Source organism: Macaca thibetana, chromosome 13 (genome assembly GCF_024542745.1).
Source record: "Macaca thibetana thibetana isolate TM-01 chromosome 13, ASM2454274v1, whole genome shotgun sequence".
NCBI lineage: Eukaryota > Metazoa > Chordata > Mammalia > Primates > Cercopithecidae > Macaca > Macaca thibetana.
The window spans coordinates 29,404,993-29,420,394 of NC_065590.1; the positions used below are offsets into that span (position 1 = coordinate 29,404,993).

General features: G+C 39.5%; 1 protein-coding gene across 2 annotated transcripts in view; it reads left to right on the forward strand.

Moving 5' to 3' along the window:
• Positions 1–10,765: 10,765 nt before the first annotated feature.
• LRRTM4 (leucine rich repeat transmembrane neuronal 4) overlaps positions 10,766–15,402 on the forward strand; it is a 778,525-nt gene continuing 773,888 nt past the window's right edge. For both annotated transcript variants that reach the window (XM_050754586.1, XM_050754587.1), the window contains exons 1-3: positions 10,766–11,050; positions 11,341–11,491; positions 13,304–14,850. In XM_050754586.1, coding sequence (XP_050610543.1) covers positions 11,488–11,491; positions 13,304–14,850 — 1,551 coding nt within the window. In that variant the 5' untranslated portion in view covers positions 10,766–11,050; positions 11,341–11,487. The remainder of the gene's footprint in view (positions 11,051–11,340; positions 11,492–13,303; positions 14,851–15,402) is intronic.

Sequence of the window (15,402 nt, forward strand, 5' to 3'; positions counted from 1 at the left end):
GGGATGGCTGGGTCATATGGTACATCTAGTTCTAGATCCTTGAGGAATCGCCATACTGTTTTCCATAATGGTTGAACTAGTTTACAATCCCACCAACAGTGTAAAAGTGTTCCTATTTCTCCACATCCTCTCCAGCACCTGTTGTTTCCTGACTTTTTAATGATCGCCATTCTAACTAGTGTGAGATGGTATCTCATTGTGGTTTTGATTTGCATTTCTCTGATGGCCAGTGATGATGAGCATTTTTTCATGTGTCTGTTGGCTGTATGAATGTCTTCTTTTGAGAAATGTCTGTTCATATCCTTTGCCCACTTTTTGATGGGGTTGTTTGTTTTTTTCTTGTAAATTTGTTTGAGTTCTTTGTAGGTTCTGGATATTAGCCCTTTGTCAGATGAGTCGATTGCAAAAATTTTCTCCCATTCTGTAGGTTGCCTGTTCACTCTGATGGTAGTTTCTTTTGCTGTGCAGAAGCTCTTTAGTTTAATGAGATCCCATTTGTCAATTTTGACTTTTGCTGCCGTTGCTTTTGGTGTTTTAGACATGAAGTCTTTGCCCATGCCTATGTCCTGAATGGTACTACCTAGGTTTTCCTCTAGGATTTTTATGATATTAGGTCTAACATTTAAGTCTCTAATCCATCTTGAATTAATTTTCGTATAAGGAGTAAGAAAAGGATCCAGTTTCAGCTTTCTACTTATGGCTAGCCAATTTTCCCAGCACCATTTATTAAATAGGGAATCCTTTCCCCATTTCTTGTTTTTGTCAGGTTTGTCAAAGATCAGATGGCTGTAGATGTGTGGTATTATTTCTGAGGACTGTGTTCTGTTCCATTAGTCTATATCTCTGTTTTGGTACCAGTACCATGCTGTTTTGGTTACTGTAGCCTTGTAGTATAGTTTGAAGTCAGGTAGCGTGATGCCTCCAGCTTTGTTCTTTTGACTTAGGATTGTCTTGGAGATGCGGGCTCTTTTTTGGTTCCATATGAACTTTAAAGCAGTTGTTTCCAATTCTGTGAAGAAACTCATTGGTAGCTTGATGGGGATGGCATTGAATCTATAAATTACCTTGGGCAGTATGGCCATTTTCACGATATTGATTCTTCCTATCCATGAGCATGGTATGTTCTTCCATTTGTTTGTGTCCTCTTTCATTTCACTGAGCAGTGGTTTGTAGTTCTCCTTGAAGAGGTCCTTTACATCCCTTGTAAGTTGGATTCCTAGGTATTTTATTCTCTTTGAAGCAATTGTGAATGGAAGTTCATTCCTGATTTGGCTCTCTGTTTGTCTGTTACTGGTGTATATGAATGCTTGTGATTTTTGCACATTAATTTTGTATCCTGAGACTTTGCTGAAGTTGCTTATCAGCTTAAGGAGATTTTGGGCTGAGACAATGGGGTTTTCTAAATATACAATCATGTCATCTGCAAACAGGGACAATTTGACTTCTTCTTTTTACCCTTGATTTCTTTCTCTTGCCTAATTGCCCTAGCCAGAACTTCCAACACTATGTTGAATAGGAGTGGTGAGAGAGGGCATCCCTGTCTTGTGCCAGTTTTCAAAGGGAATTTTTCCAGTTTTTGCCCATTCAGTATGATATTGGCTGTGGGTTTGTCATAAATAGCTCTTATGATTTTGAGGTACGTTCCATCAATACCGAATTTATTGAGCATTTTTAGCATGAAGGGCTGTTGAATCTTGTCAAAAGCCTTTTCTGCATCTATTGAGATAATCATGTGGTTCTTGTCTTTGGTTCTGTTTATATGCTGGATTATGTTTATTGATTTGCGAATGTTGAACCAGCCTTGCATCCCAGGGATGAAGCCCACTTGATCATGGTGGATAAGCTTTTTGATGTGTTGCTGAATCCAGTTTGCCAGTATTTTATTGAGGATTTTTGCATCGATGTTCATCAGGGATATTGGTCTAAAATTCTCTTTTTTTGTTGTGTCTCTGCCAGGCTTTGGTATCAGGATGATGTTGGCCTCATAAAATGAGTTAGGGAGGATTCCCTCTTTTTCTATTGATTGGAATAGTTTCAGAAGGAATGGTACCAACTCCTCCTTGTACCTCTGGTAGAATTCAGCTGTGAATCCATCTGGTCCTGGACTTTTTTTGGTTGGTAGGCTATTAATTATTGCCTCAATTTCAGAGCCTGCTATTGGTCTATTCAGGGATTCAACTTCTTCCTGGTTTAGTCTTGGAAGAGTGTAAGTGTCCAGGAAATTATCCATTTCTTCTAGATTTTCCAGTTTATTTGCGTAGAGGTGTTTATAGTATTCTCTGATGGTAGTTTGTATTTCTGTGGGGTCGGTGGTGATATCCCCTTTATCATTTTTAATTGCGTCAATTTGATTCTTCTCTCTTTTCTTCTTTATTAGTCTGGCTAGTGGGCTGTCAATTTTGTTGATCTTTTCAAAAAACCAACTCCTGGATTCATTGATTTTTTGGAGGGTTTTTTGTGTCTCTATCTCCTTCAGTTCTGCTCTGATCTTAGTTATTTCTTGCCTTCTGCTAGCTTTCGAATGTGTTTGCTCTTGCTTCTCTAGTTCTTTTAATTGCGATGTTAGAGTGTCAATTTTAGATCTTTCCTGCTTTCTCTTGTGGGCATTTAGTGCTATAAATTTCCCTCTACACACTGCTTTAAATGTGTCCCAGAGATTCTGGTATGTTGTATCTTTGTTCTCATTGGTTTCAAAGAACATCTTTATTTCTGCCTTCATTTCGTTATGTACCCAGTAGTCATTCAGGAGCAGGTTGTTCAGTTTCCATGTAGTTGAGCGGTTTTGATTGAGTTTCTTAGTCCTGAGTTCTAGTTTGATTGCACTGTGGTCTGAGAGACAGTTTGTTATAATTTCTGTTCTTGTACATTTGCTGAGGAGTGATTTACTTCCAATTACATGGTCAATTTTGGAGTAACTACGATGTGGTGCTGAGAAGAATGTATATTCTGTTGATTTGGGGTGGAGAGTTCTATAGATGTCTATTAGGTCTGCTTGCTGCAGAGATGAGTTCAATTCCTGGATATCCTTGTTAACTTTCTGTCTCGTTGATCTGTCTAATGTTGACAGTGGAGTGTTGAAGTCTCCCATTAATATTGTATGGGAGTCTAAGTCTCTTTGTAAGTCTCTAAGGACTTGCTTTATGAATCTGGGTGCTCCTGTATTGGGTGCATATATATTTAGGATAGTTAGCTCTTCCTGTTGAATTGATCCCTTTACCATTATGTAATGGCCTTCTTTGTCTCTTTTGATCTTTGATGGTTTAAAGTCTGTTTTATCAGAGACTAGTATTGCAACCCCTGCTTTTTTTTGTTCTCCATTTGCTTGGTAAATCTTCCTCCATCCCTTTATTTTGAGCCTATGTATGTCTCTGCGTGTGAGATGGGTCTCCTGAATACAGCAGACTGATGGGTCTTGACTCTTTATCCAGTTTGCCAGTCTGTGTCTTTTAATTGGAGCATTTAGTCCATTTACATTTAAGGTTAAGATTGTTATGTGTGAACTTGATCCTGCCATTATGATATTAACCGGTTATTTTGCTCGTTAGTTGATGCAGTTTCTTCCTAGCCTCGATGGTCTTTACATTTTGGCATGTTTTTGCAATGGCTGGTACCAGTTGTTCCTTTCCATGTTTAGTGCTTCCTTCAGGGTCTCTTGTAAGGCAGGCCTAGTGGTGACAAAATCTCTAAGCATTTGCTTATCTGTAAAGGATTTTATTTCTCCTTCACTTATGAAACTTAGTTTGGCTGGATATGAAATTCTGGGTTTAAAATTCTTTTCTTTAAGAATGTTGAATATTGGCCCCCACTCTCTTCTGGCTTGGAGAGTTTCTGCCGAGAGATTTGCTGTTAGTCTGATGGGCTTTCCTTTGTGGGTAACCCAACCTTTCTCTCTGGCTACCCTTAAGATTTTTTCCTTCATTTCAACTTTGATGAATCTGGCAATTATGTGTCTTGGAGTTGCTCTTCTCGAGGAGTATCTTTGTGGCGTTCTCTGTATTTCCTGGATTTGAATGTTGGCCTGCCCTACTAGGTTGGGGAAGTTCTCCTGGATGATATCCTGAAGAGTGTTTTCCAACTTGGTTCCATTTTCCCCCTCACTTTCAGGCACCCCAATCAGACGTAGATTTGGTCTTTTTACATAATCCCATACTTCTTGCAGGCTTTGTTCATTTCTTTTTCTTCTTTTTTCTTTTGGTTTCTCTTCTCGCTTCATTTCATTCATTTGATCCTCAATCGCTGATACTCTTTCTTCCAGTTGATCGAGTTGGTTACTGAAGCTTGTGCATTTGTCACGTATTTCTCGTGTCATAGTTTTCATCTCTTTCATTTCGTTTATGACCTTCTCTGCATTAATTACTCTAGCCATCAATGTTTCCACTTTTTTTTCAAGATTTTTAGTTTCTTTATGCTGGGTACGTAATTCCTCCTTTAGCTCTGAGAAATTTGATGGACTGAAGCCTTCTTCTCTCATCTCGGCAAAGTCATTCTCCGTCCAGCATTGATCCGTTGCTGGCGATGAGCTGCGCTCCTTTGCTGGGGGAGATGCACTCTTATTTTTTGAATTTGCAGCTTTTCTGCCCTGCTTTTTCCCCATCTTTGTGGTTTTATCTGCCTCTGGTCTTTGATGATGGTGATGTACTGATGGGGTTTTGGTGTAGGTGTCCTTCCTGTTTGATAGTTTTCCTTCTAACAGTCAGGACCCTCAGCTGTAGGACTGTTGGAGATTGCTTGAGGTCCACTCCAGACCCTGTTTGCCTGGGTATCAGCAGCAGAGGCTGCAGAATATAGAATATTTCTGAACAGCGAATGTACCTGTCTGATTCTTGCTTTGGAAGCTTCCTCTCAGGGGTGTACTCCACCCTGCGAGGTGTGGGGTGTCAGACTGCCCCTAGTGGGGGATGTCTCCCAGTTAGGCTACTCAGGGGTCAGGGACCCACTTGAGCAGGGAGTCTGTCCCTTCTCAGATCTCAACCTCCGTGTTGGGAGATCCACTGCTCTCTTCAAAGCTGTCAGACAGAGTCGTTTGCGTCTGCAGAGGCTTCTGCTGTGTTTGTTATTGTTTACTGTGCCCTGTCCCCAGAGGTGGAGTCTACAGAGACGGGCAGGTTTCCTTGAGCTGCTGTGAGCTCCACCCAGTTCGAGCTTCCCAGCAGCTTTGTTTACCTACTTAAGCCTCAGCAATGGCGGGCGCCCCTCCCCCAGCCTCGCTGCTGCCTTGCTGGTAGATCACAGACTGCTGTGCTAGCAATGAGGGAGGCTCCGTGGGTGTGGGACCCTCCCGGCCAGGTGTGGGATATGATCTCCTGGTGTGCCTGTTTGCTTAAAGCGCAGTATTGGGGTGGGAGTTACCCGATTTTCCAGGTGTTGTGTGTCTCAGTTCCCCTGGCTAGGAAAAGGGATTCCCTTCCCCTTTGCGCTTCCCAGGTGAGGCAATGCCTCGCCCTGCTTCAGCTTTCGCTGGTCGGGCTGCAGCAGCTGACCAGCACCGATCGTCCGGCACTCCCCAGTGAGATGAACCCAGTACCTCGGTTGAAAATGCAGAAATCACCGGTCTTCTGTGTCGCTCGCGCTGGGAGTTGGAGACTGGAGCTGTTCCTATTCGGCCATCTTGCTCCGCCCCCGAATTAAGATTTCTGTTACTTGAAACTTTAAATTTCTTAACTGACACAGCCTTTTAATCTTTTAATTGGGGAAATAATATTTTAGAAATAAAGTATTGAAGGTATTGAAGGCAACATTAATTGTGATAGTAGCAATTGACTGACTACTTGATTTATTGAATCATTGGTGGTTGTAAGATTAGTTGCGTAATTAATTGACTAATGCATTCACCCATTTTAAAATATTTTGTCGAGCATCTACAATTTGTCACTATGGCGCTAGGGTGCAAACTGTTGTAGTACAAAACAGAAAAATCAAATATGATGCTACCAAAACGTTATTGTAAATTTCAATAAGAAATGCAGATATGTTCTTATTTCTAGTGTTCCCATGGTCTGAATATTGTAGGATTGTTTTATATGCAAAAAAGTGTCAGAATTGGAAAGGGGCCTCATGTTACTCACATGCAGTGTTTTATTTAGTTGTCTTTTTTTCTCTTAACATTCAATTGTGTCTGGGGTAAGAAAGAGAAGGATTCTTCAAAACCAGTCCATCACTAGCATTTATTAAAACAAGTTCATTTTTGGAGCAATAAATATATTAACCCTAGGTAGAGTGGTGTGCTGATACAAATGTTTAAAAACTGGCTTTCCAGCTGTAATTCCAACATGAGTATTTTCTGATTTTTTTAAATTAACGAGTTAGACAAAAGTGAAACAAGACAGACATATATTGAAATTTCATTTGTTTTTCAGTGACATGAGTTACTGTTTTGTTCAATCAGAAAATAGTTTTCAAAAACTGGAAGAATTTTTCTCATTTTTGTGCTATTTACAATTATTAGGTTGGTGCAAAAGTAATTGAGGTTTTTAAAAATGCCATTACTTTTGCATCAACTTAATAAATAGCTTCAGGCACAGTACATTTTAAAATTTAATCTATATTATTAATATTTTCTGTATCACCTTCTTAAGTCTAGCTACATAGCAAAACAATAAATCACACTTTTTTGTTTTGTTTTGTTTTTAGACAGAGTTTCGTTCTTGTTCCCCAGGCTGGATGCAATGGTGTGATCTTGGCTCACTCCAACCTCCACTTCCCGGGCTCAAGTGATTCTCCTGCCTCAGCCTCCTGAGTAGCTGGCATTACAGGCACCTACCACGCCTGGCTAATTTTTATATTTTTAGCAGAGATGGGGTTTCACCATGTTTGCCAGGCTGGTCTCGAACTCCTGACCTCAGGTGATTTACCCTCCTCGGCCTCCCAAAGTGCTGAGATTATAGGCGTGAGCCACCTTGCCTGGCAATCACACTTAATTTTCAACCTTTGCTGAGTTGCTTTGTTACAATAGGTAGCTAGTCAGACATGAACAGGGCAGGAGAGAGCCCCCCTCCTCAACCCAGGAATATCAGATGACCATCAGGTGATGGTCAGGTAGTTGCTAATTGTCTCTCTAAAACAATAATTGGTCACAGCCAGCACCAGGGAAGGGCTGTCTTCCAGTAGATAGAAAACACATGAAACTGGTGATCAGCAACTTCCCAATAAGATCTCAGAAAGTTGGGTGAGTTGGCTCAAGCATGCACATTAAGAGACAAAATGACGGAATTTAACTGGTATATGACCTTCCTCTAGGAACACTGTACTAGTAAGGGAAGAATGCCGAAAGGGGCCATGTGTTGAACTCCAGTAAACACACTGCACATGCTTCCCTCCCAAGTTCTAGCAGGCCACTGCACATGTGGACAGATAACTTCAGGGGAAGAATCAGGAGAGAAGTAACATGAGACCCCAGAAGTGTGCAACATACAGAATCCCAAGTCAAAACGTCAAATCGGCATTTGTCTTTGAAGTTGTCCCCTTGGCTCTCTTCCAAGTATACTTTCCTTTCTTTTGTTCCTGCTCTAAAGCTTTTTAATAAAACGTTGATTCCTGCTCTAAGACTTGCCTGGGTCTCTACTTCTCCCTTCAGCCTCCTAGGTCGAATTCTTTCTTCTGAGGAGGCAAGACTTCAGGTTGCTGCAGACTCGTTTGGATACAGATTCACCGCTGGCAACCATTTCTATGTTGTAAACACTTTCAACATTGTCAATTTCAAGTGACCCAAGGTGTGGTCTCTAAATGCTCTTTGGGATAACAAAGAAATCCTATTATCTTCTTAGTATGTGAAGTCTCAATTTGGTAAATAAAAATATTAAGTCCATCATGTTGATCAATACTTTATATAAATTGGAAGCATTTTTCCCCATTCCCCCAGTAGGACCAGGTGCAAATGGGCTATCTGCTACCTAGGAAAAAAGAGGAAGTATAGTCAATTTCTCTCATTCTTGCTGACCCCCTCCCACACTTACTAACTGCTGTTTTGAACTGCCCAGGAAACGTCTTGGTTGACTGTTATTACTGTAAAAAGGATTTGTGATCTCTGAGCCTAAGAGATGTTGAAACATATTTCTTTTTTTGTGAATGCATTGATAGATCCTTAGTAGCCCTATTAGCAACAATAGACAAAGAATATACTTTTTATCTGGAGTTATGTGGTGCCTGTCCAGACTTGATTGGTTTCCGTTTGTTTTCTGTTTATTTGCCTGATTTGGCAATGCACTCACACAGACTCTTTCCGTTGTGGGATGGTGGAGGAGGGATCTCATCAGGATTTAAAACAGCTTCAAACTGACCCTCTCTCTCCCACGTAGCCCTCCTCTCTTCCATGGAAAACACATGTACCTATTTTTATCCATACAAACTTTGAAAATGAAATTCAATTTCAACACAACGCTAACTTTCCTTTGCTCTGGAAAACCTATTGTTTATCCTCTGGATATACCAACAGAAATCAGATACCATCCCTTTCTGCTAGGCTCACTGTTGGCAACACATAACAAGCTCTTCAAGGTGCCTGTGGAAGTCCCTATCACTATAGTTAAGCTGAGGAGCCAACAAACCCACCACTTTTTCTTGGGTGAAGGGTGTGTGTGTATGTGTGTGTGTGTGTGTGTGTGTGTGTAAAGATGATACCAAAACAGCTTCTTCCAGGCAAATCTTCCACACAACGTCCTCTACTTTTTTCAACTTTCTTTACCATTTGTATCATTACAGTGTGTTCAAGAGACTTTTGGCCACTTTCTTTTTAAATTCTGCATATAATCTAGCATGTACTTTGGAAGATAGAACTGTTAGATCCTGGTACTTGAAACAAAATTTGCATTTTAGCCAGTTATTACACTATAGATATGCCATTTATTGCACTCTAGCTGTAGAGAATATCCTGTGGTTTTCCCAACATACTATCAAAGCTGTTTTTATATCCTGAATTCAAACAAAGAAAAACGTATACACACACACACGTGCACACACACACACAAACGTGTATTGATAGATATCACACATGACATATTCATTAGATTTAAAATTAGAAAACACAGACAATTTTACAATAAAAGATGAAATCAGATACTTCTATAATCCATCTTCCAGGAAAATCTGCTCTGAATATTTTATTTTGCTTTATTTACAGTAATAGACTCCCTTTCACTGCCCTTAACTATCTGAGTTCTCTGCCCCCCCTTCCTTACTTTATACATGGTGGTCTAATTTCTTATCAGCAAATATCACCCTTTATTTTAATTTTAATGGCAGCATGTGTTCTATGTTATTAGTATATTAATTTTCCCTTCACTCATCCTCCACCATTAATATTTGGGTGGGGTTTGTGTTTCTATATTAAACTACACCACTATGAACAAATCGTATGTGTACATTTATATTGATATATTTATTTTCAGCAACCACAATAATCCTGCCTCTTTTGGCATGCATTTGCATTTTAATAGGTATTAAGCCTTAAGCCAAAGGCACACATTTCTAAAATAGAAATTCAAGTATCAGTTAGTGGAAAAGGAATATATTTGGGGGACATAATATTCCTTTCTGTTCCTCAAGAAATCTTAGTAATGAGACAATTGCCTGCAACTGCCTACTCATAAATCTGATTCAAATTATATGTGTTATTTATGTGATAAGCCCCCTTAATTATTAATATTTTGGCAAACAATCTAAAACCAAGGCTCTTTCTAAAAATATCCATTTGCAGTGATCCACAGCAATTCTAAATGCTTATGTAAAATTCACTTAAATTTCTCACGTCTGCTAAATTAGGTTAGCAATCTTACCTAGCAGTCTCTCCCTGCATTACATTGATTCATTCTCCTGGATTATTTTAAAAATTGTTATCTGCCAGAGGATTATGGAATAAACTAGTAAAAACGAGGAAAAAATGGAGGTGATGCACTGTATGTATGTTTTTCAACGTCTGCACAAGCTTAAAGAAAGTGTGTAGGTTCTTTTAAATTACATATATCAGGTGTTTTATCATGTTATCCCTTCTACTTCTGAAGATATTCTGCACATTTTAAAGTAATACTATGATAATGCAGAACTCAAGTGCTTTTGTTTTTCTGGAAATGCACATTACAGTAAGTGATTTGCATAAGAAATGATTTGCATTCTAAATGTAGATGATTTAAGGAAAGTGGCTGCACTAAGAACCTCAAGCTAGAATTCTACTCTTATCCCTTAGTTACCTTCACATTTGGCAATATACTATAGATTATACCTGCTTTAAGACTTAAAATGTAAACTTTTAGAAAGTAATGTTCTAGACTGTTCAATAAAATGCACAAAATTATAAAATGCATTTTATTGTCAAAGGTTGAGAATTTTAAAATCAGAGTTAAACATTTTAAAGGTAACCTGTTTAAAATTGATTAAAATTGCATTTTTCCCTTGAGTAAGATTGCTTCTGTAAGCGGTTAGTTTAAAACAATGTAAATAAATAAAACAAACCAACAGCAACAGTGAATAAAACTTAAATTTCAACGATTTCTGTCATTTGCAAAAGATGATATCTCTCCAGTGACATGTGCAGAGAAAACAAAATTCAGGTCATGGCAACTTTGAAAAATTATTAATTGCATAGCATTTAGAGAAGCAGTATTTTACTTAATATTTGGTATAACTAAAAGGAACTCCTTGGCATAAACCTTTTAAATTATTGGAGAGAAAAAAATAGTGATTCTGTGCCTTTAATTTCCCTTTCTGAGCGAGGGAAGGCTGCACACCACTGACAGGCTCACTTGTTCCCGTCTTTAATGTGCAATCTGTTTTCTCCAGCGGAGGGCACTCAGTGTATCACAAACTCAAGCATTAGCACCAACAAGCTCTGAGCATCATCAGTCTCTGGAAAGCCTTCTGAATTAGACAAGGGCTGCCTCTCAGCACAGCTACAAAACACTTTAAACCTGACCAGCTAAATGGATAAACCTAGCCTGCATAGCTTTTAAACTGGGGTCTCATACAGCACAGGAGGCCTACTTGCTTCAAGAACTGAAAATCCAGAGGATGAATTGCTTTATCTGGGAATGGCAAAAGCCAGCACAATAAGGAATGCCAGGTATTCTGAAGATTTTCTTTTTTTCCTCTCTTTTTACGGAGAAGTTGGTTACCTCCGAGATGGGCTGTAGCTCTTTTGCACAGATTGCCAATTACTGCTGATGGGTCTCTGGTGAATTACACAATGGTCCTCAGAGCCTAGAGTCCCTCCCCCCTCCCTATCCCCCCAACGGCTTCCTTTTCCCTGCCCCCCTCACCATCCCACCCTGTGCTGATTTTTATATATATATATGTATATATATATATGTATTTTTTTTTTTTTTTTTTTTTTTGCCTGTCCTCTCGGGGAAGTTTGTATGGGGCTACTAGCTCACATGCGGGATCAGAATGGTGTGAATGACAGCCGCACTGTGTCATGAAGGTGGTGGTGGTTTCCGCACAAGAGACCAAATAAGAAGAAAGCTGAGAGAGGGGGGAAACGTTTTTGGATGACAAAGGATGGGTAAGTGAACTTTTGTTGTTTTCTTCTGAGCAAAGCTGATCCTCTTGGCTTCCTATCCTCAGTCGTGGCATTAGCAGATAAAAGACGGGGAAACAGGCAAAGAGCAGCAGCCTTTGAGTTTGCCAGTTGATTCACTATACTTGCTATTATATTTTTAGATCATTTTCCTTTTTGCAGTGTTTTTTTTTTTTAATCTGTAAATGCACAACACGAACTTAAACAGACTCTAGAGAAATATCTTTAAGACTGTCTCTGCTGTCTGCGTATCCACAGCTTGGGAATTGAGCATGAGATAAATATTGTGTTTGCTTCTATTTCTTGATAATATTAACGAGGCTTATGTTTCTGGTAGCTGTCACGATGACTATTAACACTTTGCTGCGTGTGTGTAGGGGTGGGGTCCTTACTTTATCAGAGGTTGCACAAGGGCTTGTTTTATCTTTGAAGCTGGATTCTGAACACAGCTTCCGAATTTCCAGCAGTCATTTGCCAGTCTTATTTTTTCAAGTGTGACTGGCTTTTTCCCCCCCTTTCTCCTGTCTGGAAGAGCTGGAATGTATTTCAATGAGTCTGTAGCTGGCAAGAGGACAGACAGCAAGATCGGGTTTTAAATTTAAAAAAAAAAAAAAAAAAACCTTAACTGTTTGAGAAGAAGGATGGGTTTTAGATCAGGAATTTGGTTGATTGCCTCTTGGTTAAAATTTTAAAAATTTAAGGAAAAAAAAAAGAAACTGCAACACATGGTAGTTGTTTCTTTTTTTTCTCTCCATTAAGAAATAATAAATCTACTGTTGACAGAGGAAAGAAGTCCCTTAACATGCAATGACTTGGAAATGCAGTGTAAGTGCCAATAGATTGTAACTTTGCAGGCTTTCTGAAGTTAATTGAGGTTGGGGAGAAAAAAGTCAGTGAGAAATAAGCAGAGATCAGGGTGATGTGGAGAAAAATAGTAGTTGGCTGCTTCTTTCCTTGTTTATCCTTCGAATTGCAAAAGCAACTCTGTTTAAAATAATGACAAAGTAATACTACACAATATTTTTTGCTTTTTAGGCAAATATTTAATAAGAATTTTGACAGTCTTAACTTTGGAGTGTTCTCCGTTATGAGTATTTAGATATCTTAGCTCCTGTATCATTGGGCAGGGAGCCACAGTATGCAATAATCTATGCTTATTAACAACTTGAGAGCACCTCGTACTGGTATTTGTCTTCATCCAATGCTTCATTGGCTGCCTATACTACTCTCAATGCTGTTTTTCCAGAGCTCACACATTGCGCTCCTATTATACAATAAGTACACGATTCAGGCAGGGCAAACTTGGGTTACCTTGACAGCTTATTGAAGCTCTTTTGCCAAATCACAGCCTGTTTGCTCAACTAGGAAAGACGTACAGGCACCAGGTTTACTGTGTCACATTTTTGACCTTACCAGAGTACATCGTACACTTCCTTTTGGTACTGTCGTTCAAAACAGTGGCTAGCCAAATATTATTGTTATTAAAATGTCAGCACTCAGTGGTGAGAAAGGCTCTGTGCTTTTCAATGTTGAAATAAGTAGGAACTCCTGAAACTCAAAAAGGCTTTTCTTAGTTCTATGGGACTGTGGTGATTTGAAGATCAAGGAAGAAAAAGTGAAACCTAAGCAGCAAACATGCAACACTGAAGAAAATAATGCTCAAAATGTTAATGCATTTTCCTTAAATCAACTGTCCCATTCCTACAGTAGAGGAAATGCCTCTGTTATTGGTAAACCGGCGGTGATTTATTTTAATAGCTTCACAATGTGCATCTGTCTTTTTTTTTAATATCGTAGGTTTCCATTTAATTACGCAGCTGAAAGGCATGAGTGTGGTGCTGGTGCTACTTCCTACACTGCTGCTTGTTATGCTCACGGGGGCTCAGAGAGCTTGCCCAAAGAACTGCAGATGTGATGGCAAAATTGTGTACTGTGAGTCTCATGCTTTCGCAGATATCCCTGAGAACATTTCTGGAGGGTCACAAGGCTTATCATTAAGGTTCAACAGCATTCAGAAGCTCAAATCCAATCAGTTTGCCGGCCTTAACCAGCTTATATGGCTTTATCTTGACCATAATTACATTAGCTCAGTGGATGAAGATGCATTTCAAGGGATCCGTAGACTGAAAGAATTAATTCTAAGCTCCAACAAAATTACTTATCTGCACAATAAAACATTTCACCCAGTTCCCAATCTCCGCAATCTGGACCTCTCCTACAATAAGCTTCAGACATTGCAATCTGAACAATTTAAAGGCCTTCGGAAACTCATCATTTTGCACTTGAGATCTAACTCACTAAAGACTGTACCCATAAGAGTTTTTCAAGACTGTCGGAATCTTGATTTTTTGGATTTGGGTTACAATCGTCTTCGCAGCTTGTCCCGAAATGCATTTGCTGGCCTCTTGAAGTTAAAGGAGCTCCACTTGGAGCACAACCAGTTTTCCAAGATCAACTTTGCTCATTTTCCACGTCTCTTCAACCTCCGCTCAATTTACTTACAATGGAACAGGATTCGCTCCATTAGCCAAGGTTTGACATGGACTTGGAGTTCCTTACACAACTTGGATTTATCAGGGAATGACATCCAAGGAATTGAGCCGGGCACATTTAAATGCCTCCCCAATTTACAAAAATTGAATTTGGATTCCAACAAGCTCACCAACATCTCACAGGAAACTGTCAATGCGTGGATATCATTAATATCCATCACCTTGTCTGGAAATATGTGGGAATGCAGTCGGAGCATTTGTCCTTTATTTTATTGGCTTAAGAATTTCAAAGGAAATAAGGAAAGCACCATGATATGTGCAGGACCTAAGCACATCCAGGGTGAAAAGGTTAGTGATGCAGTGGAAACATATAATATCTGTTCTGAAGTCCAGGTGGTCAACACAGAAAGATCACACCTGGTGCCCCAAACTCCCCAGAAACCTCTGATTATCCCTAAACCTACCATCTTCAAACCTGACGTCACCCAATCCACCTTTGAAACACCAAGCCCTTCCCCAGGGTTTCAGATTCCTGGCGCAGAGCAAGAGTATGAGCATGTTTCATTTCACAAAATTATTGCAGGGAGTGTGGCTCTCTTTCTGTCAGTGGCCATGATCCTCTTGGTGATCTATGTGTCTTGGAAACGCTACCCAGCCAGCATGAAACAACTCCAGCAACACTCTCTTATGAAGAGGCGGCGGAAAAAGGCCAGAGAATCTGAAAGACAAATGAATTCCCCTTTACAGGAGTATTATGTGGACTACAAGCCTACAAACTCTGAGACCATGGATATATCGGTTAATGGATCTGGGCCCTGCACATATACCATCTCTGGCTCCAGGGAATGTGAGGTATGAACCATGATCCTCCTAAAAGCATTTCTACTGCGGGGAAGGAGAGGTAAATGTTTGAAGCCCTAGAGGTGTCTCTAATCACTAGAAAGATTAATGACCCTTTTGCTTTTGGGTTTTGCTCAGTATGAAAGGTTACTTAATTAAATTACAACCACCAGGAAATTGACTGCTTTTTTTTTTTTTTTTTTAATGGTTGAAACTTGAAGGAAGTTCATTCAAGGATAAGTTGGAATAAAGCACTATGTTAAAACATCTGCTTTTTAACAATTTGTATACAGGGGTTGGACTTAAAAACACACATACAAACAAAACTCTTTTCGTTCTGAAATTTCTGTCTGGTTCTTGGTGTTTGACTTTTGTAATGGAGTAAAGAAGAGGGGCCAGCTTAATTTAAAAATAAAGTGAGTTTACCAAAATTCCAGAAGGTAATGAAGATTTAAACCAAAGAGCAATTTTCCCAAGGGTTGATTTTGTTGTAAATTTTTAGTTTGAATGAAAGCATGCAACAGGGATCTTACACCCGTGTTACTTGCCATTTAGTTATTATAC